The following is a 26,293-nucleotide window of genomic DNA, read 5'->3' on the forward strand; positions in this document are numbered from 1 at the left end:
GATTAAGCGAGTTATGTTGAAAATATTAGTGGATTCACATAATAGTTGGAGTATCCATATCACGTTCACGTTACATTTACCACATTTTTTACAAACGTATTTCGATTTATCACACATTAACTGTATATTTTTCACCATGGTAATTACAACTTTCATATTGCGCCTTTGACACAATATTGACACTATAGATGTTAGTAACTGCAGAAGTACACAAACCATACCCTCTGTTTTCCAATGTAAACAAAGCCATAATATGGAAGTTCCAGTAATTACCATGGTGACTAATATACAGCTAACGTGTGAAAAATCGATATATGTTTGTAAAAAAATGTGATAAATATAATGTGAAAATATATGTAAGTACACGTCGCTTAGCCACTTTCAGTTATTTTAAAATTCGTTTATTTAGTCGTCATCACATTATTTGCTTTTTATTTATACAGTGAACTCCAGGACGGAGTGTGGAAACACGTAAGTGAATGTAAACCGCCTGAAAATGAGCACAAGCGAGGAACTAACTGTGTGTTAAATAAAATCTTGCATTATTCTGCACACTAATAAGTGGCAGTCATGGAGTTCAACTGCATCCGCTACGGTTGAAATACAATTTCATTTGCATGTAATGATTTGTTTTGGCTGCGAACGCTTCGTTTCATACGGTACTGCAAGTTTTGTGTAACATTCTCCTAAACTGTGTGCGAAGACATTTCTTAATTGTCTGAGGGTCGAAGTACCGAAACTGGTTCTTTCAGTCGTAGCGGTGATAAAGCCTTAAATTAATTGGTAACTTACATTCATGTCTTGGCTTGGTCGTATGGTGTGTACCACAGCTATGCTAACGAGCACGAGTATTGTACTCTGTGTACTTCTGGAGCTTTTCATGTTCCATTAATTATTTTTGTCTTTACATGTTTGAAGTAGTATTAAGGAGTATGGTTCTCTAGCTTTCCTAAATACATACCTTAGATGTGAGTGGAGTGCGAAATTTGTTGTGCAAAATGAACCAAAATAATTATGAACCATGTCTTTGAAAAAATTTCAGAACAGTTTGTTAGATATCCTTTTCCTCTTTTTCTACTAATCTTTTTATAAATGAGTTGTTCACAAAAATGTTCTACTTCAGTATTTGGTGATTCGCGATGTCCCTGTCGAGGTGTTAAACCTGGGAAATACAATTATGTTTTATTTTATAAAAAGTATTCGAATTGTTTATGAAAAATACCCGTTAGCACCAACGGTTGGTTTGAATCTTTTGTGTGATTTGTTCGTGAAATAGATTTAGAACACTGTGTCGGACACAACAAAATTGACAAAACCAGTCGATAAACGAGAAACGATTGATGACAGCAAAGGTGGTATATAAATGAGGACAATACGAAAATTATCTACACTTTTGCCATAACGTTTGCTACATTGCGGACAATGTCTTCTGTCCTCGCACATGTCAGTGTTATACTGCTGTTGTGGTAATGCTGTGACATTTTGATCTTATTTCCGCCTTGTTCTTCCTCCTGTTGCAGATATAGCATGGCAGCTCATTTAGAAGTGGGCACCAAAGAGGAACAACGGCCGGTGATCCAATTCCTCTGGTTGGAGGGTGTCAAAGTGGCAGACGTTCATCGCAGACTATCATCGCCATATGGGAGAATTGCACTATCACGTAAAACTGTGTTTTTGTGGATCGAGAAGTTTAAAAGTGGTCGGACAAGTATAACGCATGAAGAGGAAGCGGGACGGCCGTCAACCTCCACTAAATATGACAACATTTAGCAAGCTGGAGAGATGGTTCTGGCGAATAGGCGAATCACTATCGATGAGGTAGCATCCGCTCTGAACATCGGTCATGGCTCCGCCCATCACATCATCCACGACGAGCTCGGTTTCCATGCGGTCTGTGCCCGGTGGGTACCAAGAACGCTTACCGACGACCATAAGCTCACCCGTGTTAGGGTCTGTCTACGCTTACTCACTCGCTTCAACAACGAAGGTGATGGATTTTTGAGCAGAACTGTCAGCGGAGATGAAACATGGGGGCATCACTACGAGCCTGAGTCCAAGCGCCAGGGTATGCAGTGGGAACATCCTGGATTGCCGACGAGGAAAATATTCAAGACTGGGCCATCCGCAGGAGAGGTTATGTTCACCGTGACAGGGACCCATACTGGCAGAGTTCATCGGAAAGGGAACGAATTGTTGGAAAAGAAGCTGAAGCCAGCAATTCGCACCAAACGCAGAGGTTTGCTGTCGAAGAAGGTGTTGTTGTTGCACGACAATGCAAGCCAACACACGGCCCGTCACACTACTGAAACCATCAACAAGACAAAATATGAGGTATTGGAACACCCTCCCTACAGCTCAAATCTTACTCCAAGTAACTTTCACTTGTTTGGGCCACTCAAGCATGCTTTGCGTGGTCACAGATTGGCCTCAGATGAGGACGTGCGAAATGCAGTGCAAAAGGTGCAAAAGTGGCTTCACGACCAACCTAAAACCTTTTATTTGGGAGGAATATGTAAGCTCGTTGTTGACCGTTGGGCCAAGTGCATTGAGAAGGAGGGAGATTACGTAGAAAAATGATGTACATTGTATACTCCTAGCTTCATGTTAATAAGCGGTAGAATGAAAAGTATACAGGGTGGTCCATTGATAGTGACCGGGCCAAGTATCTCGCGAAATAAGCATCAAACGAAAAAACTACAAAGAACGAAACTCGTCTAGCTTGAAGGGGGAAACCAGATGGCGATATTTTTGGCCCGCTAGTTGGAGCTGCCATAGGTCAAACGAATATCAACTGGGTTTTTTAAAAATAGGAACCCCCATTTTTTATTACATATTCGTGTAGTACGTAAAGAAATATGAATGTTTTAGTTGGACCACATATTTCGCTTTGTGATAAATGGCGCTGTAATAGTCACAAACGTATAAGTATGTGGTATCACGTAACATTGCGCCAGTGCGGACGGTATTTGCTTCGTGATACATGGACCGTTTACCAATTGCGGAAAAGGTCGATATCGTGTTGATGTATGGCTGTTGTAATCAAAATGCCCAATGGGCGTGTGCTGTGTATGCTGCTCGGTAACGTCAACCACGACCTGAAACAAATGATGATGCCCAAGTAGGTGTTTTAGCTGCTGTGGTGGCTAATCCGCACTTCAGTAGCAGACGTGCGAAAATCGGGAATCTCAAAAACGTCGGTGTTGAGAATGCTACATCAACATCGATTGCACCCGTACCATATTTCTATGCACCAGGAATTGCATGGCGACGAGTTTGAACGTCGTGTACAGTTCTGCCATTGGGCACAAGAGAAATTACGGGACGATGACAGATTTTTTGCACGCATTCTATTTAGCGACGAAGCGTCGTTCACCAACAGCGGTAACCTAAACCGGCATAATTTGCACTATTGGGCAACGGAAAATCCACGATGGCTGCGACAAGTGGAACATCAGCACCTTGGTGGGTTAATGTATGGTGCGGCATTATGGGATGAAGGATAATTGGCCCCCATTTTATCGATGGCAATCTAAATGGTGCAATGTATGCTGATTTCCTACGTAATGTTCTACCGATGTTTCACTGCATGACAGAATGGCGATGTTCTTCCAACATGATGGATGTCCGGCACATAGCTCGCGTGCGGTTGAAGCGGTATTGAATAGCATATTTCATGATAGGTGAATTGGTCGTCGAAGCACCATACCATGGCCCGCACGTTCACCGGAACTGACGTTCCCGGATTTCTTTCTGTGGGGAAGGTTGAAGGATATTTGCTATCGTGATCCACCGACAACCCCTGACAACATGCGCCAGCGCATTGTAAATGCATGTGCGAACATTACGAAGGCGAACTACTCGCTGTTGAGTATTGCTAAATGCATTGAGGTTGACGTACATCATTTTGAGCATTTATTGCATTAATGTGGTATTTACATGTAATCACGCTGTAACAGCATGCGTTCTTAGAAATGATAAGTTCAGAAAGGTACGTGTATCGCATTGGAACAACCGAAATAAAATGTTCAAACGTACCTACGTTCTGTATTTTAATTTAAAAAACCTGCCTGTTACCAACTGTTCGTTTAAAATTGTGAGCCATATGTTTGTGACTATTACAGCGCCATCTATCACAGAGCGAAAAAAGTGGTCCAACTAAAACATTCACATTTCCTTACGTACTACACGAATATGTAATAAAAAATGAGTGTTCCTATTTAAAAAACCGCAGTTGATATCCGTTTGACCTATGGCAGCGCCATCTAGCGGGCCAACCATAGCGCCATCTGGTTTCCCCCTTCAAGCTAGACAAGTATCGTTCTTTGTAGTTTTTTCGTTTTTACCAGCGTCTCCATAGGAAAAATGAAACATTTTGTCAGATGCACGGAGAGACAAAACCTGCCAAACACAGTAAATTTATTATCATAAATATTACTTTGCAACATGTTAGAAAACTATCATTGACTGATACATGATCGTCCCCAACACAAAAGGACATCAAACACTGCTTTTTCTAATGATTTGTAAGGTGACAACAGTGAACACAGAAGACATATAATCACAAGTAATTGAAATATGGTCGTAATTTTGATCTTAATAGTAATGGCTCAGGTTACAGACACGGCGGTGTTTTTTTTTTTTAATTCTACTTTCAGACAGGATACTATCTCGCTGTCTATAACATATCGTGTTACGAACCCTCCCAAGAATGCCACGTGCAGTGACGAGTGCGTGGACGGCCCCGAAAGGCCGGAAACAAAGAATGTGTCGAGAGTAATTAATGAATATGAAATCATGTGATAGATGCGGAACCTTTTGACGAGGAAAAAACCGTTGCTCTATCCATAATTCGCATATAAAATTTATTTCGAAGTAACTAAAGATTCAACAGCAAATTAAAGCTTGTAAACAGATTTCGGCTGTCGTCATTTTGTGGCGAAATAATACATTGTTCAAAATGGCAGCGGCCATTAAAAAAATTCAAGTTTAAACGGAGTTTTTTCTTCGTCTTGAGGCGCGCATGAATGGAGAGCATCCTGCCGACCCAACGGCCGAGGATGCGCCAGGTAAGGAAACTTCTGGGGAGGAAAGGAAGCGGCCAGGTCTATGGCCCAGCAGGCGACAGCTAACCGCTTGACTACCCAGGAAGTTAACACAGGAACTACTTCTATCACTCATAGAGACACTAGTGTGAGGTGCCGACCAGCTAACAAAAGCCCTGAGCATCGCCGCCCGAGCTCGTTCTTCAACCTCTTCTTGGAAGGTCATTAGCTGCCATCTCGTCCGCGATCTCCTGTTGTCCATAGGCACGCTCCGCCTTGTGAGGGTAAAGCTTAATGGCTCGTGACTTCAGACACAGTCTAATAATGACGCTCGCATTCGATCACCGTTTCAGTTGTTTGGCGATCGCTAGCACTTCGCGATTTTGCGGGAGAATAGCAGCCCCTGTCATGTGGTAAGTAAGGTTCACCGGATTATTCTGCCACCCCTCCCCCCCCCCCCCCCCTAGTTCTCATGGTTCAGAATTCGTACTCCGAAGTGTTCTCAGTTCAACTTATGTAGCTAGGGGTGTATATGTCATTCTGCGAACGTGTCTGTACCAGTGGAGGCTGCCCACGGTTGAGAGTACGTTGTTCTGTGCTAATTTCAGAATATATCTCTTTGCGCTAAGTCTTTTATTTGTGTTGCTAATTTTAGCACCTTCCCTGAGTATCTATTCAAGTCAATGTATCCCTGAAAGTAGCCTTCCCAAGGTCTGATATTGGGTAGAATAATAGCATGAGATCCCGATGGCCTCGCAATATTTACCTTATCCGCTAACGCGCGCGAGCTCTTTTCATTCAAGCGACCTGGGATACGGAAACTGTGTGTCAGTCAGTTTACGTGTGGTAGCACATTTCGACAACAATATAGCGTTCTATTACTCTATTAGTGCCAAGTAAAGACTGCTCGTGGCAAGTAATATGATTGATATTAGAAAGTGTTAGGTTCCATTTATTGTGATTCACAAAAGAAAAAAAATACATGATTGGAAGATGTTAAAGAAGGTTTAAGTATTTAACAATATTATGAATACAACAAATGATATGCAGTCTTATAATGTTGCAGAGAATCAGCCTGCAACAAGATCAGTTAATTCTCTCGTTTGGCACACTGTCGGCTAAAACAGCGTGGACCCATGTCGCAGACCGGCACTGCGTGTCGACGCGGGCTTCGCCCCCGGAGCGAGTCAAGGGATGCTGTTGGTCTCCCAGACGACTTCCTCCGTGTCACGGGCCTCAGTCCTGGACACGCAGCCGCAGCGCGTGTGGTTGACGAAGTTGATGGACATGTCGCTGAAGTCGGAGCCCTGCAGGGTGTCCTGCACTCGGAACGGCAGAGTCACCGTCTGGTTTTCCAGCGGCGCACACACCTGCGGCAGTAAACGAGAAAATGTTCAAACGTGTGTGAACTGCTGACGTCATCGGTTCCTAGACTTGCACGCTACTTAATCTAACTTATGCTAACAACAACACACACACACACACACACCCATGCCCGAGGGCGGATTCGAACCTCCGGCGGGAGGGGCCGCACAATCCGTGACATGGCGCCTCAAACTGCGCGGCCATTCCGCGCGGCAGTAAACCAGACTCGTTACTCGCAGTGAGGAGAGAACACTAAGAGTGACCAACACCAACCAAGCGTTAAGTGAAACTGAAGTAGTACTTTACTAAGAGAGAAGGAAATCGTTGACTTCCAGTCGAAAATACTGAACTAAAGGCGTAAATTACTGCAGGAGTAAATTTTTCATTTACTGGTGAAGTAAATCAATTCACTCCAGAACTGGTGCAGAGCTCCATCAAAGAGTAAGCTACGACTTTATTAACTGAAAGAGGAAATAAGGCTAAAATTTTCTCCTCAGCAGTTATAGATGAAAAGTTAGAAAGTAAAGTGTGTTTCTGCATGTTAAATATCAGATTCTACAGATCACATGGACTACGAAGAATATGTGAAAATAGAGAAAGAGGTAGACGTCCCAGAAAAGAGACTTTTATTGGAGAGAAGAGGCCTATTTGCGATATAAAGCGAGAGTAGTTTCAGTGAGCGGATTGGGTTTCGATTGGAATCTTTTGTCACTGCTTGCTATGGCGGAGCCGTTGCTGCAGCTTAACTCTCACAGGAATCGCGCTTTTTCTCCTAAACTGCGAATTATTTGTGGACTATGAATCTTTTGCACTGATTCTTATCAAATCGTAGCAGGCGATCTCACTAACTTCCATCATAACACTGCTGAAAGAGCTTTTAACAGTGCGATAAACAGTTTAACTACCTTAAAACCACTGTATGTGTCCATGCCACAAGAATATGTATATAAAAAAAAGGCAGTTCTATCGAACTGGTATCCCCAAATATCATGGAGGCCATAAATTGTATACATATACCCTCATTTTGTCTTTCTGAGCAAAAGCAGAACTATAGGGAAACTGCAAAAATTTCTTTTCCATTAAAAATATACAAACCAACTTTGATGCCAAAACGAAACTTTTAAACATGATAAGCTGTTGGCCGGGTTCCACACGTGATGCACCATTTGGGAAAAGTAGTAAAAAGGCATTACCATCTCAGTTACAACTAAAGATACAAACAGGAATAGAACTCTCCAACAGTTACTAAAAGGTTATATTACTACGAAAGCAATTTACTAAAGTAGTCAAGACCAAATAAGTAAAGGTTATTTCAAGAGTAATTTATACTACACTGAAGCGCCAAAGAAACTGGTACACACAAGTGTACTCAAATACAGAGATATGTAAACAGGCGGAATACGGGGCTGCGGTCAGCAACGCCTATATAAGACAACAAGTTTCTGGTGCAGTTGTTAGATCGGTTACTGCTAGTACAATGGAAGATTATCACGATTTGAGTTTGAACGTGGTGCTATAGTCGGCGGACGAGCGATGGACACAGCATTTCCAAGGAGCGATGAACTGGGGATTTTCCTCTACGATCATTTCACGAGTGTACCTTGAATATCAGGAAACCGGTGAAACATCAAATCACCGACTTCGCTGCGGCCGGAAAAAGATACTGCAAGAACGGGACCAACGACGACTGAGAGAATCGTTCAACGTAACAGAAGTGCGATCCTTCGGCAAATTGCTCCAGATTTCAGTGCTGGGCCATCAACAAGTGTCAGCGTGCGAACTATTCAACGAAACATCATCGATATGGGATTTCGGAGCCGAAGGCCCACTCGTGTATCCTTGATGACTGCACGATACAAAGCTTTACGTCTCGACTGGGCCCGTCAACAGCGACATTGCAAAAATTTTGAAAATTTGTGGTAAGGTCTTATGGGATCAAACTGCTGAGGTCATCGGTCCCTAAGCCTACACACTACTCAATCTAACTTAAACTAACGAACCCTAAGGACAACACACACACCCATGCCCGAGGGAGGACTCGAACCTCCGACGGGGGCAGCCGCACGGACAAGGCGCCTCAGATCGCGCGGCTACCCTGCGCGGCCGGACATTGGACTATTGATGACTGGAAGTATGTTGTCTGGTCGGACAAGTCTTGTTTCAGATTATGTCGAGCGGATGGACGTGTACGGATATCGAGACAACCTCATGAATCCATGGACCCTGCATATCAGCAGAGGACAGTTCAAGCTGGTGGAGGCTCTGTAATGGTGTGGGGCGTGAGCGGTTGGAATGATAATGGACCCTTGGTACGTCTAGATACGACTCTGACAGGTAACCCGTATGTAAGAATACTGTCCGATCGATCACTTGCATCCATTCATGTCCATTGTGCAATCCGACAGACTTAGGAAATTCCAGCAGGACAATGCGACACCCCACACGTCCAGAATTGCTACAGAGTGGCTCCAGGAACACTCTTCTGAGTTTAAACAGTTCCGCTAGCCACCAAACTCCCCGGAAATGAACATTATTGAGCGTATCTGGGATGCCTTGCAACGTGGTATTCAGAAGAGATCTCCATCCCCTCGTACCCTTACGGGTTTCTGGACAACCCTGCAGACGTATTCATGGCGTCAATTCCTTCCAGGACTACTTCAGACATTAGTCGAGTCCATGCCACGTCGTGTTGCGGCACTTCTGCATTGGCGTGGGGGTCCCTACACGATATTATGCAGATGCGCCAGATTTTTTGGCTCTTCACTGTAGTTTGGTGCTCGCAACCCTAACAGTCCACGTTACACATCGCAAACACTGCCAAGCGCAGTTTTTCCTCCTACACTGTTCTTCCATTCCCTCGCCTGTGAGGACTGCAGCAGGACAACATGCCGCTCTTCAGCCACAAGCTATTATAGTATTACAAATAGTTTTAAAATATTTAAAAATATAAAATATTTTATGTATGTTTTTACATTACACTGACGGAAAAAATCGCAACACCAAGAAGTAGCTGTGCGATATAAACGAATGTTGGTTGTTTGTATATCTGAAAGATGATGTCTGCTCCAATTTCGTGACAGTCGCATAAGAGTGGCGCTAGGAGCGACATTATGAAGATGCAAATCAGGTTTGCTTTAAATTCTCGCTGTAACGGTACTGAGCACCTGTGGAGTTGAACGTAGGAACTTGATGTTAGTCAAGAATGCCTTTAAGGCGGCAAAGACACTATTATCAACACCTCACTGAGTTTGATCTATGTTGTGTAATAGAGTTACGAGAATCTGGAGGTTTCGTCTACGAAATTGCAGAAAGACTTTCCAGGAATGTAGCCACTGTACATGACAGCTGTCAGCGGTGATCACGGGAATGTATGGTCGAAAGAAGACCGGGGTCCGGACGGCCACATGGCACGAAATGGGGACACCACTGTGTTCGGCATATGACTGCAGTGCATCGTACTGCATCTGCAGCAGCAATCTGAGCAGCAGTTTGCACTACAGTGGCACAATGAACTACTACAAATCTGTTACTTCAAGGACAGCTCCAAGCCAGACGCCCTGCAGCAAGCATTCAACTGATCCCAAACGATCGCCTTTTGCGACTTCAGTGGTGTTGATAGAGGACAAGTTACTCTCTCACGTATTTTTCGTATACAGAAAATTATTAAAGATTTCATTAGAACCTGATGCATCTTGAGCGAGACTCTAGAAAGTTAATGGCCTGAGCAGACATTGATGGTGCCTGGCAGGGCGCTAAAAGCATGAGGTATTTTTATGATTCTTAGCTCATAGAAACGGCATGTTGAGAGTTGAAAGCCCATCCCTTAGTAAATCTTGGCGGACAGGTCCACAGCTGAACAGGGCAGACAGGGAGCCCCTCGCCGAGACAGGTCTCCAGCAGAACAACACAGAGCTACCTGCTGCAGCACCAGTGGAACCCTGGGGAGGGGCGATAGTCTGAAGGAACATGTCTACACAGTGGAGTTGTAAACTGGAGCTGGCCACGGTGGCCGATCGGTTCTAGGCGCTTCAGTCCAGAACCGCATGACTGCTATGGTCGTAGGTTCGAATCCTGCCTCGGGCATGGCTGTGTGTGATGTCCTTAGGTTAGTTAGGTTTGAGTAGTTCTAAGTCTAGGGGACAGATGACCTCAGAGCCATATGAACCATTTTTTTGTAAACTGGGCATTGTGTGCAGAGCCACGTGTAATAAAAATTCACCTGTTTTCTTGTTCGACGATAGTGCAAATAGGCCAGTGAACCAGTTAACCCTGGCTGCCTCGGTTGTATAAGAAAAATCCGGCGTCTGAGAAACGTTTGGAGACTAGGACTAGGACTAACAAGCTCCAAGGCAAAGGCGATTTAGATCAGGATCTTTGAGACTGTATCTGTTAGCCTGTTGCCGTGGGAAGAGACATGACTTCGGAAAAAATCATCTTCCCCCTCTGCGAAAACTTAAAAAGAGCCATTAATTGGCGGTTTCCTTTTTTTCCAGAGACGTATCTTTCTTAACTCTTGCACTGGTTCGACATGAGTTTGTGCTGTAGTGTGGGAGGGGAGATTTAGCGCCTCTAGAGCCCTGTTATTGGCTCAAGATGGGATGAAGGCGGTGTCGTTCGTGAATTTTGCAGGAAAACGGATTCTTTTCTGGAGAAGTGCAAAGCACTCGGGTGCGGGACTTTGCTTGGGTAAGCACTTCTGGTCGAAACTCTGACATGTATGATTGGTACTTGGGGCCTGTCCTGAGACTGACTTCATTTGCGAGTAGTTTAGACTGGGCAGCCTGTGATGAAGTTCTTACCGTACCGACAGTGTGACTTCAAACGTCTCGGACTACTCGTTTCCCGAAGGCACACTTACGCGTTTTTGGTTTACCAACTTTGACGTTTGGTATCCTTGTGCGCTCTGTCGTGTAAGTGAGCCAGATTGGTTCTCGGTACGACCAACGAACGGGTGTGTCAGACACTGAAATCTACCGTGTTTTCAAGGCTCTGGTAGAGAGTGAATTGCAACCTGTCTATCTGATCGCTGGACCGTGAGATTTTTGCATTTCTTTCGTGGCCGCGATCGACTCACAGGTGCCGCCTCCAAGTCCCACCTCCGCCGCCCACATCTCGACAGCTGCAAGTTACATCGCCGCATGATGCAAACAGGGTAATGTACTGCTGCTCCGGCATTGTCAGGTTGTACAGATCTCAATCGCCACTTGCTCTCAGCTGCACCTGAGTAGAGAAACTTCAGAAGATTTGAACAATCAAAGTCTGCTCAGCGTCAGATCAATTCAGATTTTCTCTGCCACCTAGGATCCTTGTCCAGTGTCATCTTAAATCACCTGTTAGTTGTTAATGGTATTCAATCAATAACTTGTTTAGCACAATTTATGTCTGTTAAAAATGTGTAGTCTGCATCCATCTTAATGTTTATTAGAGTATCGCGCAAAATTTTGAAGTAAATTGGTCAATCACTTTTCGAAATAATTTCCTAACGTTTCCCTATTATGATTATATATATTTATGTACTATGCAGGGTGTAACGGATATTTCTGTTCGTGAGCGACGACAGTGTACTGAACAACATAAAATTAGTACTTATATTGTTTGCAGACTAATGGGATTAGTATCCTTTTAGATTGGTTAGTGCCTCCAAATACATGTGACTAGAGCAAGACATTAATGCATACTGAATTGTAGATGTGTGGACACAAAATGGATGGCCTAGACTGACAGGCATATTCCACTTAGTTTTGCAGTTACAGCCATACAGAAAACGTTAGTTCGTAGGGTTTGTGACGTGTTTTTGGGAAAAACGTTCGGCACAGAGAAGAAACAACGAACATATTGATGTGTGTACATACTAAAGTACTACATACAAAAATATCTGCACTTACACCCTACACCCTATATGTATTAAAAATACAGGGCTATTACAAATGATTGAAGCGATTTCATAAATTCACTGTAGCTCCATTCATTGACATATGGTCACGACACACTACAGATACGTAGAAAAACTCATGAAGTTTTGTTCGGCTGAAGCCGCACTTCAGGTTTCTGCCGCCAGAGCTCTCGAGAGCGCAGTGAGACAAAATGGCGACAGGAGCCGAGAAAGCGTATGTCGTGCTTGAAATGCACTCACATCAGTCAGTCATAACAGTGCAACGACACTTCAGGACGAAGTTCAACAAAGATCCACCAACTGCTAACTCCATTCGGCGATGGTATGCGCAGTTTAAAGCTTCTGGATGCCTCTGTAAGGGGAAATCAACGGGTCGGCCTGCAGTGAGCGAAGAAACGGTTGAACGCGTGCGGGCAAGTTTCACACGTAGCCCGCGGAAGTCGACGAATAAAGCAAGCAGGGAGCTAAACGTACCACAGCCGACGGTTTGGAAAATCTTACGGAAAAGGCTAAAGCAGAAGCCTTACTGTTTATAATTGCTACAAGCCCTGACAGCCCTGAATTTTCGGCGCGGTTGCAACAGCTCATGGAAGAGTATGCGTTCAGTGCGAAACTTGTTTTCAGTGATGAAGCAACATTTTTTCTTAATGGTGGAGTGAACAGACACAATGTGCGAATCTGGGCGGTAGAGAATCCTCACGCATTCGTGCAGCAAATTCGCAATTCACCAAAAGTTAACGTTTTTTGTGCAATCTCACGGTTTAAAGTTTACGGCCCCTTTTTCTTCTGCGAAAAAAACGTTACAGGACACGTGTATCTGGACATGCTGGAAAATTGGCTCATGCCACAACTGGAGAACGACAGCGCCGACTTCATCTTTCAACAGGATGGTGCTCCACCGCACTTCCATCACGATGTTCGGCATTTCTTAAACAGGAGATTGGAAAACCGATGGATCGGTCGTGGTGGAGATCATGATCAGCAATTCATGTCATGGCTTCCACGCTCTCCCGGCTTAACCCCATGCGATTTCTTTCTGTGGGGTTATGTGAAAGATTCAGTGTTTGAACCTCCTCTACCAAGAAACGTGCCAGAACTGCGAGCTCGCATCAACGATGCTTTCGAACTCATTGATGGGGACATGCTGCGCCGAGTGTGGGAGGAACTTGATTATCGGCTTGATGTCTGCTGAATCACTAAAGGGGCACATATCGAACATTTGTGAACGCCTAAAGAAACTTTTTGAGTTTTTGTATGTGTGTGCAAAGCATTGTGAAAATATCTCAAATAATAAAGTTATTGTAGAGCTGTGAAATCGCTTCAATCATTTGTAATAACCCTGTATATTTAGCCTACATCCGTCCGAATGTTTATTGGAGCGCCGTGTAAAACGTTGAAGTAAATCGGTCAATAACTATTCGTGTTTTTTGCTAAGAATATTTCCTTTGAAGCAAATCGGTTCGAGAGTTTCTAGAGATTTTTGAAACAACATCTCGTCTTTATATAGAAGGTGAATTAAGTATGTTCCATACAAACGCATTCCTATTTCAATTTCTTAGTCACAGGATCTGAAAACTGTTTCAAGGATTACTACGTAGAACACAGCAGGCGCGTGCCAGGTCCACGTAGTGTTCACTCGGCTGCAGTGTGCGAGTGCGGGGCGAATAAGCGAAGAAGCTGCGGACTGCTTGGCGGAAGTTGCGGAAAATGACCAACACAATCTCGCTTAATGACACATCGCCTGCGTGGCTTGCACAGTCACGCGTATCTCTGGCGTACGCACATAGGCAGCGAAGTCGGTATGCGCACAGATCCGATCCTCTTCCTTTACGCGTCTCTCAGTGTTGTGACGCAGCTAACCGCCGTGTTTCCTTAGGAGAGGAAGTTATGGGAATAGAAGGGTAGAGGTTTCAGCAGTTACGCAAAGATAAAGTAATCTGGATGTGATAGACTAGTGTGGAAAGCCGCAACAAATCAGTGTTCAGATAGTAGCGTACAACATCTCTTTCGAGATAAAAGATAAGGCTTTGCTGCTTCCGATTCATGTATGGTAGTGCTCGATACGTGTATACTCGTATGTGTATGTCCTCATTTCACTGATTTGATCTTGGAGCGAGATGGACAGTGTTCGAGAAAACAGGCTCATGTTTGGGTAGTCGGATTCAGATCCCCGTTCAACAAAGTGAAATTAAGTTTTCCGCACTTACCGTAAATCACTTAAGCTGAAGTTTTAATGCTTCCTTCGAAAAGATCATGGTTGCTTTTCTGCCGTATTGTTGAGAATTCGAGCTAGTGCTCTTGTCCTAGAAAATTCGTCATTGATTTCTTTCTGTTCTAGCATAGTCATTACCTTCGTCTACGTCTCTTATTTTCTTACTAGCTGACAAACCCGGCATTGACTGGGTATTCATTTTGCCGGTTTTCTGCTAGAAACGAAATTTTATACGAGGGTTATTCAGAAAGTAAGGAACGATCGGTGGCGAAACCACAGTGAAAATCCGATGAAGTTTTGCACAGGAGTGTTGGGCAATGTCTCTAGTGTGCTCGTCGGTCGCGTTACATCGTTCTTTTTGTTCTAAGCAAGGAGGGAGCACATAAAGATACCTAAAACAATAGTGTCTCCCACCAAGTACGAGGGCCTGATAAGAAATTTCGCCTAAAGCTATGCAACGAACATTACTTAACTGCCGTGCAGTTTCTTCTCCAAGACAATTCTCAGCCGCATTCTGCAGGGGCAATGAAGGTATTCCTGCATCGTTTGCAATTGGAAATGTTTGATTACCCACAATATAGCTCGTAATTGTCTCCCTCTGAGTTTCATCTCTGCCTACATGAACCGCTGGCTACGAAGACGAAATTTTGGCACAGACAACGAGCTATAGCCCAGCGTAGAGAATTGGCGGAAAGCACTGGCGGCTGCGTTCTATAACGAGGGTATTGGAATGTTGTTACAACGCTACATCAGACGTCTAAGTCGGATCGGTGACTATAGAGATAAGTAGCTGGACGTTGTATCTAACTTGCAAATAAAACAGTTTTGATTTTCACTGTGGTTTCCATTTCGCGACCTATCGTTCCTTACTTTCCGAATAGCCCTCGTACATTGACGGGAAAAATAAACGCAACACCAAAACATAATTAATGTACAGTAATGAAACTTCGACAATACGTTTCACTATGTAACATAAGTGATTAACATTATACGATCACAGCCTAACGCAAGCGCCAAATAAGCCATTGCAAATGTGAAATGCTGGTACATTAATACATCTACATCTACATCTATACTCCGCGAGCCACCTTACGGTGTGTGGCGGAGGGTACTTATTGTACCACTATCTGATCCCCCCTTCCCTGTTCCATTCACGAATTGTGCGTGGGAAGAACGACTGCTTGTAAGTCTCCGTATTTGCTCTAATTTCTCGGATCTTTTCGTTGTGATCATTACGCGAGATATATGTGGGCGGTAGTAATATGTTGCCCATCTCTTCCCGGAATGTGCTCTCTCGTAATTTCGATAATAAACCTCTCCGTATTGCGTAACGCCTTTCTTGAAGTGTCCGCCACTGGAGCTTGTTCAGCATCTCCGTAACGCTCTCGCGCTGACTAAATGTCCCCATGACGAATCGCGCTGCTTTTCGCTGGATCATGTCTATCTCTTCTATTAATCCAACCTGGTAAGGGTCCCATACTGATGAGCAATACTCAAGAATCGGACGAACAAGCGTTTTGTAAGCTACTTCTTTCGTCGATGAGTCACATTTTCTTAGAATTCTTCCTATGAATCTCAACCTGGCGCCTGCTTTTCCCACTATTTGTTTTATGTGATCATTCCACTTCAGATCGCTCCGGATAGTAACTCCTAAGTATTTTACGGTCGTTACCGCTTCCAATGATTTACCACCTATGGCATAATCGTACTGGAATGGATTTCTGCCCCTATGTATGCGCATTATATTACATTTATCTACGTTTAGGGAAAGCTGCCAGCTGTCGCACCATGCATTAATCCTCTGCAGGTCCTCCTGGAGTACGTACGAGTCTTCTGATGTTGCTACTTTCTTGTAGACAACCGTGTCATCTGCAAATAGCCTCACGGAGCTACCGATGTTGTCAACTAAGTCATTTATGTATATTGTAAACAATAAAGGTCCTATCACGCTTCCCTGCGGTACTCCCGAAATTACCTCTACATCTGCAGATTTTGAACCGTTAAGAATGACATGTTGTGTTCTTTCTTCTAGGGGTAACTGCCAGAATGTTGAATGCAAGCATGCAAACGTACGTGCATTCTTTTGTACAGGTTCCAGATTTAAATCTACATCTACGTGGTTATTCTGCTATTCACAATAAAGTGCCTGGCAGAGGGATCCATGAACCACCTTCAAGCTGTCTCTCTACCGATCCACTCTCGAACGGCACGAGGGAAAAACGAGCACTTAAATTGTTCTGTGCGAGCCCTGATTTCTCTTATTTTATCATGATCATTTCTCCCTGTGTTGGTGGGTGTCAACAAAATGTTTTCGCAATCGGAGGAGAAAACTGATGATTGAAATTTTATGAGAAGATCCCGTCGCAACGAAAAACGCCTTTGTTTTAATGATTGCCACTCCAATTCACGTATCATGCCTGTGACACTATCTCCCCTATTTCGCGATAATACAAAACGAGCTGCCCTTCTTTGTACTTTTTCGATGTCATCCGTCAGTCCCACTTGATGCGAATCCCACACCGCACAGCAATACTTGGATGGAGTTCCATGCCTGTTACACTTGATCAGTCAATAAAGGGATAAAGGGACGGTTAATGCTGTTTCTGGATGACGCTGGAGTTGTCGTCCGTTGACGTCCGATATGTGCTCGATTGGAGACAGATCTGATGATTGTGCGGGCCGAGGAAAAATGTCGGCACTCTGTAGAGCATGTTGGGCTACAACAGTGGTGTGTGGGCGAGCATTGTCCTGTTGGAAAACATCCTCTGCACTGCTGTTTATGAATGACAGCACAACATGTCGAATCATCAGACTGACGTACAAATTTGCAGTTAGGCTGCGTGGGGTAACCACGTGAGCCCTCCTGCTGTCCTACGAAACCGCTCCCCAGATCATAACTGCAGGTGTAGGTCCAGTGTGTCTAGCACATAGAGAGATTGGTTCCAGGCCCTCAACAGTGCCTCCTCCTAACCAACACACGGCCATTATTGGCACAGAGGCAGAACCAGCCCTCATCAGAAAACACAACAGACCTCCAACCTGCTCTCCACTGAGCTCTCGCTTGACGCCACTGAAGTCGCAAATGGCGGTGATTTGGCGCCAGTGCAATGCACGCTACAGGGCGTCTGGCTCGGACATGTCCTGGAAGTAGCGGTTGTGTCACTGTGGTGCAAACTGCAGCTCAAATTGCTGCTGCAGATGAAGAACGATGTGCCAGAGACATACACCGAACACGATGGTCTTCCCTTCCGGTAGTGGGACATGGCCGTCCGGAACCCAGTCTTCTTGCGACCGTACGTCCTCGTGACCACAGCTGCCATCTTCACAGTTCTGCAGGCGGCTATTGTCTGCTTCGCCATTGAAAGCTGTCAAAACGCTGCTGCCGGGTGTCAGGGGTTTCCTGATGCTGACTCGACTGTAAGAGTGTCTCAGTAGTAAAGAATAAATGTATTAAAAATTCATGAATAATCGGCATTTTTTCATACGTCTTAGTGTTTATGAAATCATATCTGTTGAACTATGTGCGTACAATGATACATTTGTGGAGATACATTCAGTCGCATAAGTGGATATTGTCTACGAAATATGCTATGAATAGAATTAGAAGCAAAGAAGTAATAAATGTCATGCATGACACGGCATTTTTTCACACGTCTCAGTGTCTATGACTATATCTCCTGATCTATGTCTCATACCAAGTTATAATTTTATAGGTACATTCAGCGGCAAGTGTGGATACTGCCCGAAAAATGTTTTGCTTGTAGAGCATATAATTAATAACAATCACAGATACCCAAGATATCCCTACACTGATTTAGTTGTTTCGATGGCGAAAATTTATCGCGATAGCATTAGAAGGTGCAGCTGCAGATTCAGTACGTGTTCCACGCTGGAGCGAAATTTCCATGGGTGGCATCGGAGCTTGAGGTTTTTGTACACCCTAGCGAAATAGCTTCCCGTAGTCGACCTTAATCATGACGTCGTCTAACAAAGACCAGATTCTTCTGTTAAACAGATAAATCAGATCTCAGTCAGACAGAATTTGAATAATTTTATTTGCGCAATTGTAGTTTCTGTATTCCAATATGAAATGAGTTGTTTTCCTTTGGAGCTAAGTTTTCTTGTGGTACACTTCCACTACCCTGCCGAAATCCTTTGAAATACTGCAGTCTGATTATTGTGCTGGGGCTCATTTTAATTATTCTGCTGTTGCAAATGTCGGAAACAACCGAATCAAGTACATGGATTCTCACAAACGACCCCAAGTTCGGAAATCTACCCGAAGGAAATTATGAAGGCCTAGCAACATTACCGATTAGACACGCTTGAACACTGTGTTATGTTACTTGCCACTTGCGTTTCAGAAATGAGAGTTCTAACAGGAATTGTTGTAGGCGACTGCTTGTTGCTTTAGGCTCACCAACGTTCTTTGTTTTTCAGGTGACGGAAAAAACCCTTTTTGAAAAATTCTTTTTGTCATATCTTTTATAGTTAAGTGAGGAACAAAAGTTGAATATTCTTGTAAAGAAGTGCCGCGAACTTCATTTTGGGTGTAATGTTGGTGGACAAGAAACGGGGTCTCTATGTTTGCTGTTTTACTTGTGTTACATTACTGACAAGCTGGATAAAACGGTTTATGTCACACGTCCTTTGTTGTTTCCATGATTTGGTGACACCCAACGGGTCACATAACAGATTTTCGTTGGAATCGCATTGAAAACAAAAGGTTAACAATGACTCTATTAGCTGTGCATTATCAGGCATGTTTGTAGTAGTAGTTGTTGTTGTGGTGTTCAGTCCGAAGACTGATTTGGTGCAGCTCTCCTAGTTATTCTATCCCGTGCGAGCCCCTACATATCTGAATAACTGTTGCAAATCACTTCCATTTGAACCTACTTATTGTAGTGATTCTGGGTCTCACTCTGCAGTTTTTACCCTCTACCCTTCCCGCCAGTACTAAACTGACGATTTCTTGATGACCCGGAACTTGTCCTATCAACCTACCCCTTCTTTTAGTCAAATCATGCCACAAATTTCTTTTCTCCCCTAATTCTATGTAGTACCTCCTCATTAGCTACGCGAGCTAGACATCTAACTTTCAGCATTCTTCTATAGCACTACATTTCAACAGCTTCTATTCTCTTCTTTTCTGAACTGCTTATTATCCACGTTTCACTTTCGTATAAGGCTACACTCCTGACAAATTCCTTCAGAAAAGACTTCCTAACATTTAAATGTATACTCGATATTTAAAAAAAAAATTCTGTTCAGAAATGATTTTCTTGCCATTGGCAGCCTACATTTTATATCCTGGTTATGTTCAATTACTTCGAGGTCATTTGCAGTCATTCATGGACTTCGTGTTCCCAAACAGCGATGTCATGTCACTGGGCCACAACTGATTTGAAGAACATTCTGGACATTTCGAGCGAATGGATTAGCCACCCAGGTTTCCGGACTTGAATTTCATCGAACATTTTTGAACGTAATTCAGAGGTCAATTCGTGCACAAAATTCTGCACCGGTAACACTTATGAAGTTACGGGCCACTGTATGGCTGAACATTTCTGCAGGGGACTTCAAACGACTTGTTAAGTCCATGCCACGTCGAGTTGCTGCACTTTATTTTTTGTCATCAGTCTTCTGACTGGTCTGATGTGGCCCGCCACGAATTCCTCTCTTGTGGTAAACTCTTCATCTCAGAGTAGCACTTGCAACTTACGTCCTCCGTTATTAGTTGGATGTATTCCAATCTCTGTCTTCCTCTACAGTTTTTGCTCTCTACAGCTCCCTCTAGTACCATGGAAATGTCTTAAAATATGTCCTATCATCCTGTCACTTCTCCTTATCAGTATTTTCCACATGTTCCTCTCCTCTCCGATTCCGAGCAGAACTTCCTCGTTCCCTACTTTACCAGTATACCTAATTTTCAACATTCGTCTGTAGCACCGCATCTCAAATGCTTCGATTCTCTTCTGTTCCGGTTTTCCGACAGTCCATGTTTCACTACCATACATTGCTGTACTCCAGACATACATTCTCACAAATTTCTTCCTCAAATGAAGGCCAATGTTTGATATTAGTAGACTTCTCTTGGCCAGGAACGCCCTTTTTGCAATTGCTAGCCTGCTTTTGATGTCCTTCTTGCTCCATCCGTCATTGGTTATTTTACTGCATAGGTAGCAGAATTTCTTAACTTCACCTACTTCGTGATCATCAATCCTGATGTTCTCATTTCTACTACTTCTCATTACCTTCGTCTTCCTTCGATTTACTCTAAATCCGTACTCTGTTCGCATTAGACTGTTCATTCCGTTCAGCAGATCATGTAATTCTTCTTTATTTTCACTCAAGATAACAATGCCATCAGCGAATCGTATCACTGATATCCTTTCACCTTAAATTTTAATTCCGCTGCTGAACCTTTCTTTTATTTCCATCATGGCTTCCTCGATGTACAGATTGAACTGTAGGGGCGAAAGGCTACACTACGCCAGCCAAAAGGAGGTCTGGCACGATGTTGGGAGGTATCCCGCGACTTTTGTCATCTCAGTGTAAATAATCCGGCTGCCTTCTGAGAGGTGGTATGCCTTTATGATGCACACAGTGACTTGCCCCCTCTCATATTTATATCTTACTCTGAGTAATTCGATTTGGGGAAGTATAGCTGAATATGGTCATTACAAGGCTAGTATTGAGAAGTCAGAAGATATGAATATTTTCTTCTCTAATTGCATGTAATGAAAAGTTGCTATTCCTTCACACGTGGACTTCCCACACAGTGTCTTTCATCACCCGGGTGGTCCGGTGACAGGCGGGTTCTGCTGATCTTGAAAGGGTTATGCCGACGGGTGTGAGGGAGTTGGGTGGATGCTGTCCAGAAGCCGACATTGTCATAAGAGTGGGGGCGACACGCCCACAGGGGCCTGAAGGAGCGGCTGGGGTTAGAGATTCCGTTACTTCACAGAAGCTTAGTGAAAACACTTTCTGATGGGCACCAGCGAGGCGTGGGAATGACTTGTGTTCCCAGGCAGTCTTGGCGGGCAAATTCCCGTGTTTTCTGCAAAATCAAAAATGGCTCTGAGTACTATGGGACTTAACATCTGTGGTCATCACTCCCCTAGAACTTAGAACTACTTAAACCTAACTAACCTAAGGATATCATACACATCCATGCACGAGGCAGGATTCGAACCTGCGACCATAGCGCCTAGAACTGCAAGGCCACACCGGCCGGCTCTGCAAAATCATGACTGTGATTGGCTTGCCCAGGGGATAGCTCTGTGACGTAGCAAAATCGGCGCAGAAATTGGAGCCAAGTATCTCCATTGGTGGAATAGTAGTGCTTCGGCAATAGAGTGAAATTTTCCACCGGTTTTCGAGTTGCAGTTGCTGATTGGCATATTTAACCACGGCCACTGTGATGGGGGCGGTAATGTTTTGTGTTTGCCTTGTACGGGTGCTCTTGGTAGAGTCGACTCTCGCCTTTTGGTCGGAGTAGGTTACAAGACTGAGCTCTCGCTGCTCTGGACAACCTGCCTTCCGTTGGCTGTCTAAAATACTTACATTTAATTGTAACTGTTTGACGAATTTGCTGAAGTTTCGTCTTCAACGTAACTTTCCGAGTACAGTTGGCAATTGAGCGTTCTGCATACAAGCGGCCTATGTTGTCCGTCTTGAGCAGTTTTGGCTAAAGTTGACTATATCGAAGTTACTGTGTGACTTCGCTTGTTAAAATCAATCACTGTAACGTCAGCGATTATGGGGCGAGCCTTCTTCGTCTACCTCAGAGGCGCATTTGTATTGCTAGGAAGTCTTTAGTCTGGAACAACCAGACCAGGACAACTTGTTTCGGGCTATACTCAAGACATTATCATCACCACGACGGGACGTCGAAGCAACCAGTCATCGCCTCCAGTAACCCAGATCGTGTCCGTGCAGTTAAGAAGACAGCTTGGTAATGTATGTCCGCAGCTCTGGCAGATTATGGAATTTTGCTATGTGATAATCAGAGCTCAGCAGAGCGCGCCTGTTCCCGTCTTTTCTAACGTGGTTCTGCCTTGGGTGTTCACTGTCTCAGTTCTCACTACTGTAGTAGCAATTAATGTTGGGTTGGCTGGGTGTTTCTCTTAAGATTTGAGTTGCAAGGAATTGGCTCCACATACCACATGGTCATAAATGTCACAAGCTACTTTATGGACAACTCCAACTTCACAGGATTTATTTGAGTATCCAATTTGACGTACTGTAAATGTTTCATGTGTTTTGTTTATTATTTTGAGTTTAGTTATAATAAATCAAATTGTTATTTTGGACAAAACTTTCATTCTGTAGATCGGTACAGCAACCCTTTCATTTCTCACCACGTTAATGAAACTTTCCTTTACCAAATTAATTTCTATCAAATTAAATTATTGCAGGTGCCAAACTCTTTTCTGCTCCACTTGCAGGGTCGATTACAGTCAGTTCGCGTTTCTTCTTAATCCATGTGCGACAGCAAAAGTCGGAGTTAGAAAAGGGGGGGTTTAGAGCCTCATTTCCATATGAAGATTCTAGACGAATTTAGTGTTAGATACACTGCTAGCCCCGGCACCCCGCGCTTCCTTACCACGTCGTGTGCCCTCAAACACCAGCAGGCGGCATTCACTCTCGCTGTGGGCAGTGGTCACCATGTTTCGGCTGGTCGGTGTATGTCAATCAATCATTTTTCAAGACAGTAGGTTGTATTTAGAAAGAGATAAATGTACTGTATCAGTGTTCAGAGCCCCCGAAGTACGCTGCCGGCAGTGCCCTATAGCAGACTACGCTTGTATTCCCTAAGTGAACACTGCAAAGTGGGCTGCCGCTACGTTGGGACCCTTTGGAAATTAGGTGGACAGTTGATGTGTAACACTGGGTGTTCTGGGTGGAGGAACTAAGGTGTAAGGCGCGAGATGTCGAGTAACTAGTACTGCAGTGGGGTTACCGTGTCGGAGCTGTAGCAGCAGCCGGTGGAGGGCCCGCAGAGGTGCAGCACCGTGGCTGGCGGCGTGATCGTCTGGCTGGGGGACAGCTCGCCCTTGCGCAGCAGCAGGTCGCCCACCATCACGGAGCGCCTCTGCGGCTCCCGGCACGGGAACGACCGGAAGCGGCGCAGGTTCTTCATGAACATGGCGCGCAGCTGCTCCTTCGTCAGCGTGGTGCCCTGCAAAATGGTCGCCAGTCGCAAGTAGTTAGTTAGTTACATGTTCAAATAAGTTATGGGAATGCATCCATGTGACGTCGTCGACAAAAGCCGATATTTCGAGAGGAGTAGCCATTTTCAAGGCAAAACTGCAGCAGGTAAGCGTTGTGCAGCTGCACTCAGGTGTTCTAAAAAGTCGTTCAGATTCTTAGAGCCACGAGGCCAAGCAACAGCTGTTCGTCTACATACTTGAAACGTGCATGCTTTTTCAATTATTTAGACAATACTTTTGTAGAAGGACTTCTTATAACACCTGGATTCAACCCACTCGAATATTTATCTCGCGTGGAAAACGATGGCCGTCTTCCCACCCCTGATGTGCTTCTCAGGAGGAAGGTTGGTGGCACTTTGGGACATGCTGTTTATAGGAAGCCTACTCACACAGACTTGTGCCTGCGGGTAGACAGTTCAACGTGAAGGGGTACTTCGTACCTTGGTTCATACGATATATGTCACCTCGGATCCTGAGAGTTTGTCAATCCAGTCAGCCCATCTCGTAGTCATACATTTCGTCAGAATGGTTACAGTGAAAGAAAGTTCAAAAGTGCGCTGCGCTATCGATCAACTGTGCACCGAGTGAGTAATGAATTGATGATAATACCGAGGCGGCACTAAAGTCTATGGCCTTTTTGCTTTATGTAGGAAGCGTTTCGAACAGGAATGGGCCTGCCGGAGTGGCTGAGCGGTTCTGTGCTCTACAGTCCGGAACCGCGCGACCGCTACGATCGTAGGTTGGAATCCTGCCTCAGGCATGGCTGTGTGTGATGTCCTTAGGTTAGTTCTACGGGACCGATGACCGGAGAAGTTAAGTCCCATAGTGCTCAGAGCCATTTGAACCATTTTTGAACAGGACCGGTCGTATTTTGCGGAAATATGATGTAAAGTGTGTTTTTCGAGCAGCATCTAAGATCATGATCCTTTTAGGGTCCGTGAAGGGTTATCCTTGTTCGATCAAGATGGATGTCTACCGTATTTCTCGCAATTGTGGCATGTCATACACTCAATCGCCAAAGAAACTGGTATAGGAACGCGTATTCAAAAACAGAGATATGAAAACAGGCAGAATACGGCGCTGCGGTCGGCAACGCCTATATAAGACAAGTGTCTAGTGCAGTGTTAGATCGCTTACTGTTGCTACAATGGCTGGTTTTCGAGATTTAAGTGAGTCTGAACGTGGTGTTACAGTCGGTGCAAGAGCGGTGGAGACTGCATCTCCGAGATAGCGATGAAGTCGGGATTTTCCCGTACGACCATTTCACGAGTGTACCGTGAATGTCAGGAATCCGGTAAAACAGCAAATCTCCGACATCGCTACGGCCGGAAAATATCCTGCAAGAGCGGGACCAACGACGACTGAGAGAATCGTTCAACGTAACAGAAGTGGGAACCTTCGGAAAATTGCTCCAGATTTCAATGCTGGGCCATCAACACGCGTTACCGTGTGAACCATTGAAAGAAACATCATCGACATGGGATTTCGGAGCCAAAGGCCCACTCGTGTATCCTTTATGACTGCACGACACAGAGCTTTACGCCGCGACTGGACCCGTCAACACCAACATAGAACTGTTGATGACTGGAGACATGTCGTCTGGTCGGACGAGTCTCTTTTCAAATAGTATCGAGCGGATGGACGTGTACGTGTGTGAATACAACCTCTTGAATCCATTCAACCTGCACGTCAGCAGGGGACTGTTCAAGCTGGTGAAAGTTCTGTGCATGTGCAGGTGGAGTGATATAGGACCCCGGATAGTTCTAGATACGACTCTGACAGGTGACACGTACGTAAGCATCCTGTCTGATCACCTGCATCCATTCATGTCCGTTGTGCATTCCGACGGACTTGGGCAATTCCAACAGGACAATGCGCACCCCACACGTCCAGGATTGCTACAGAGTGGCTCTAGGAACTATCTTCTGAGTTTAAACACTTACATTGGCCACCAATCTCCCCAATATTACTGAGAATATCTGCGATGCCTTGCAACGTGGTGTTCAAAAAAATGGCTCTGAGCACTATGGGGCTTAACAGCTGAGGTCATCAGTCCCCCAGAACTTAGAACTACTTAAACCTACCTAACCTAAAGACATGACACACATCCATGCCCGAGGCAGGATTAGAACCTGCGACCGTAGCGGTCGCGCGGTTCCAGACTGAAGCGCCTAGAACCGCACGGCCACTCTGGCCGGCCGTGGTGTTCAGAAGAGATCTGCACCCACTCGTACTCTTACTGATTTGTGGACAACCCTGCAGCCGGGTTCTTGGTGTCAGTTCCCTCCAGCACTATTTCAGACATTAGTGGGCCCTACAGGATAGTACGCAGGTGCATATTGGTCACAATCGTTTTTGCGTGCATACTTTCGCCGCTCGTAGTGTTTGTTAAAATCACCAGCATATCTTCATGGATGGATAGTCTGCTTGTTTGTAGCCAGGAAATCCAACAAAGTGCTGGCTACCAAGACGGTCTCGTTTATTTAGCGTACCCAGGATGCATATGCTGTATTTTACTGCGGACTCGAGCTACATTTACACTCATGCCACACGAACGACTACGACG

The 26,293-nt window shown here is 44.6% G+C and overlaps 1 protein-coding gene across 1 annotated transcript in view; it reads right to left on the reverse strand.

Moving 5' to 3' along the window:
* Nucleotides 1–5,973: 5,973 nt before the first annotated feature.
* LOC126474088 (uncharacterized) overlaps nucleotides 5,974–26,293 on the reverse strand; it is a 49,373-nt gene continuing 29,053 nt past the window's right edge. The window contains exons 2-3 of the mRNA XM_050101501.1: nucleotides 23,478–23,696; nucleotides 5,974–6,412 (exon numbers count right to left, since the gene is read on the reverse strand). Of these exons, the coding sequence (XP_049957458.1) occupies nucleotides 6,230–6,412; nucleotides 23,478–23,696 (402 nt within the window). The 3' untranslated portion in view covers nucleotides 5,974–6,229. The remainder of the gene's footprint in view (nucleotides 6,413–23,477; nucleotides 23,697–26,293) is intronic.

Source organism: Schistocerca serialis, chromosome 4 (assembly GCF_023864345.2).
Source record: "Schistocerca serialis cubense isolate TAMUIC-IGC-003099 chromosome 4, iqSchSeri2.2, whole genome shotgun sequence".
In the NCBI taxonomy this organism is placed as follows: Eukaryota; Metazoa; Arthropoda; class Insecta; order Orthoptera; family Acrididae; genus Schistocerca; species Schistocerca serialis.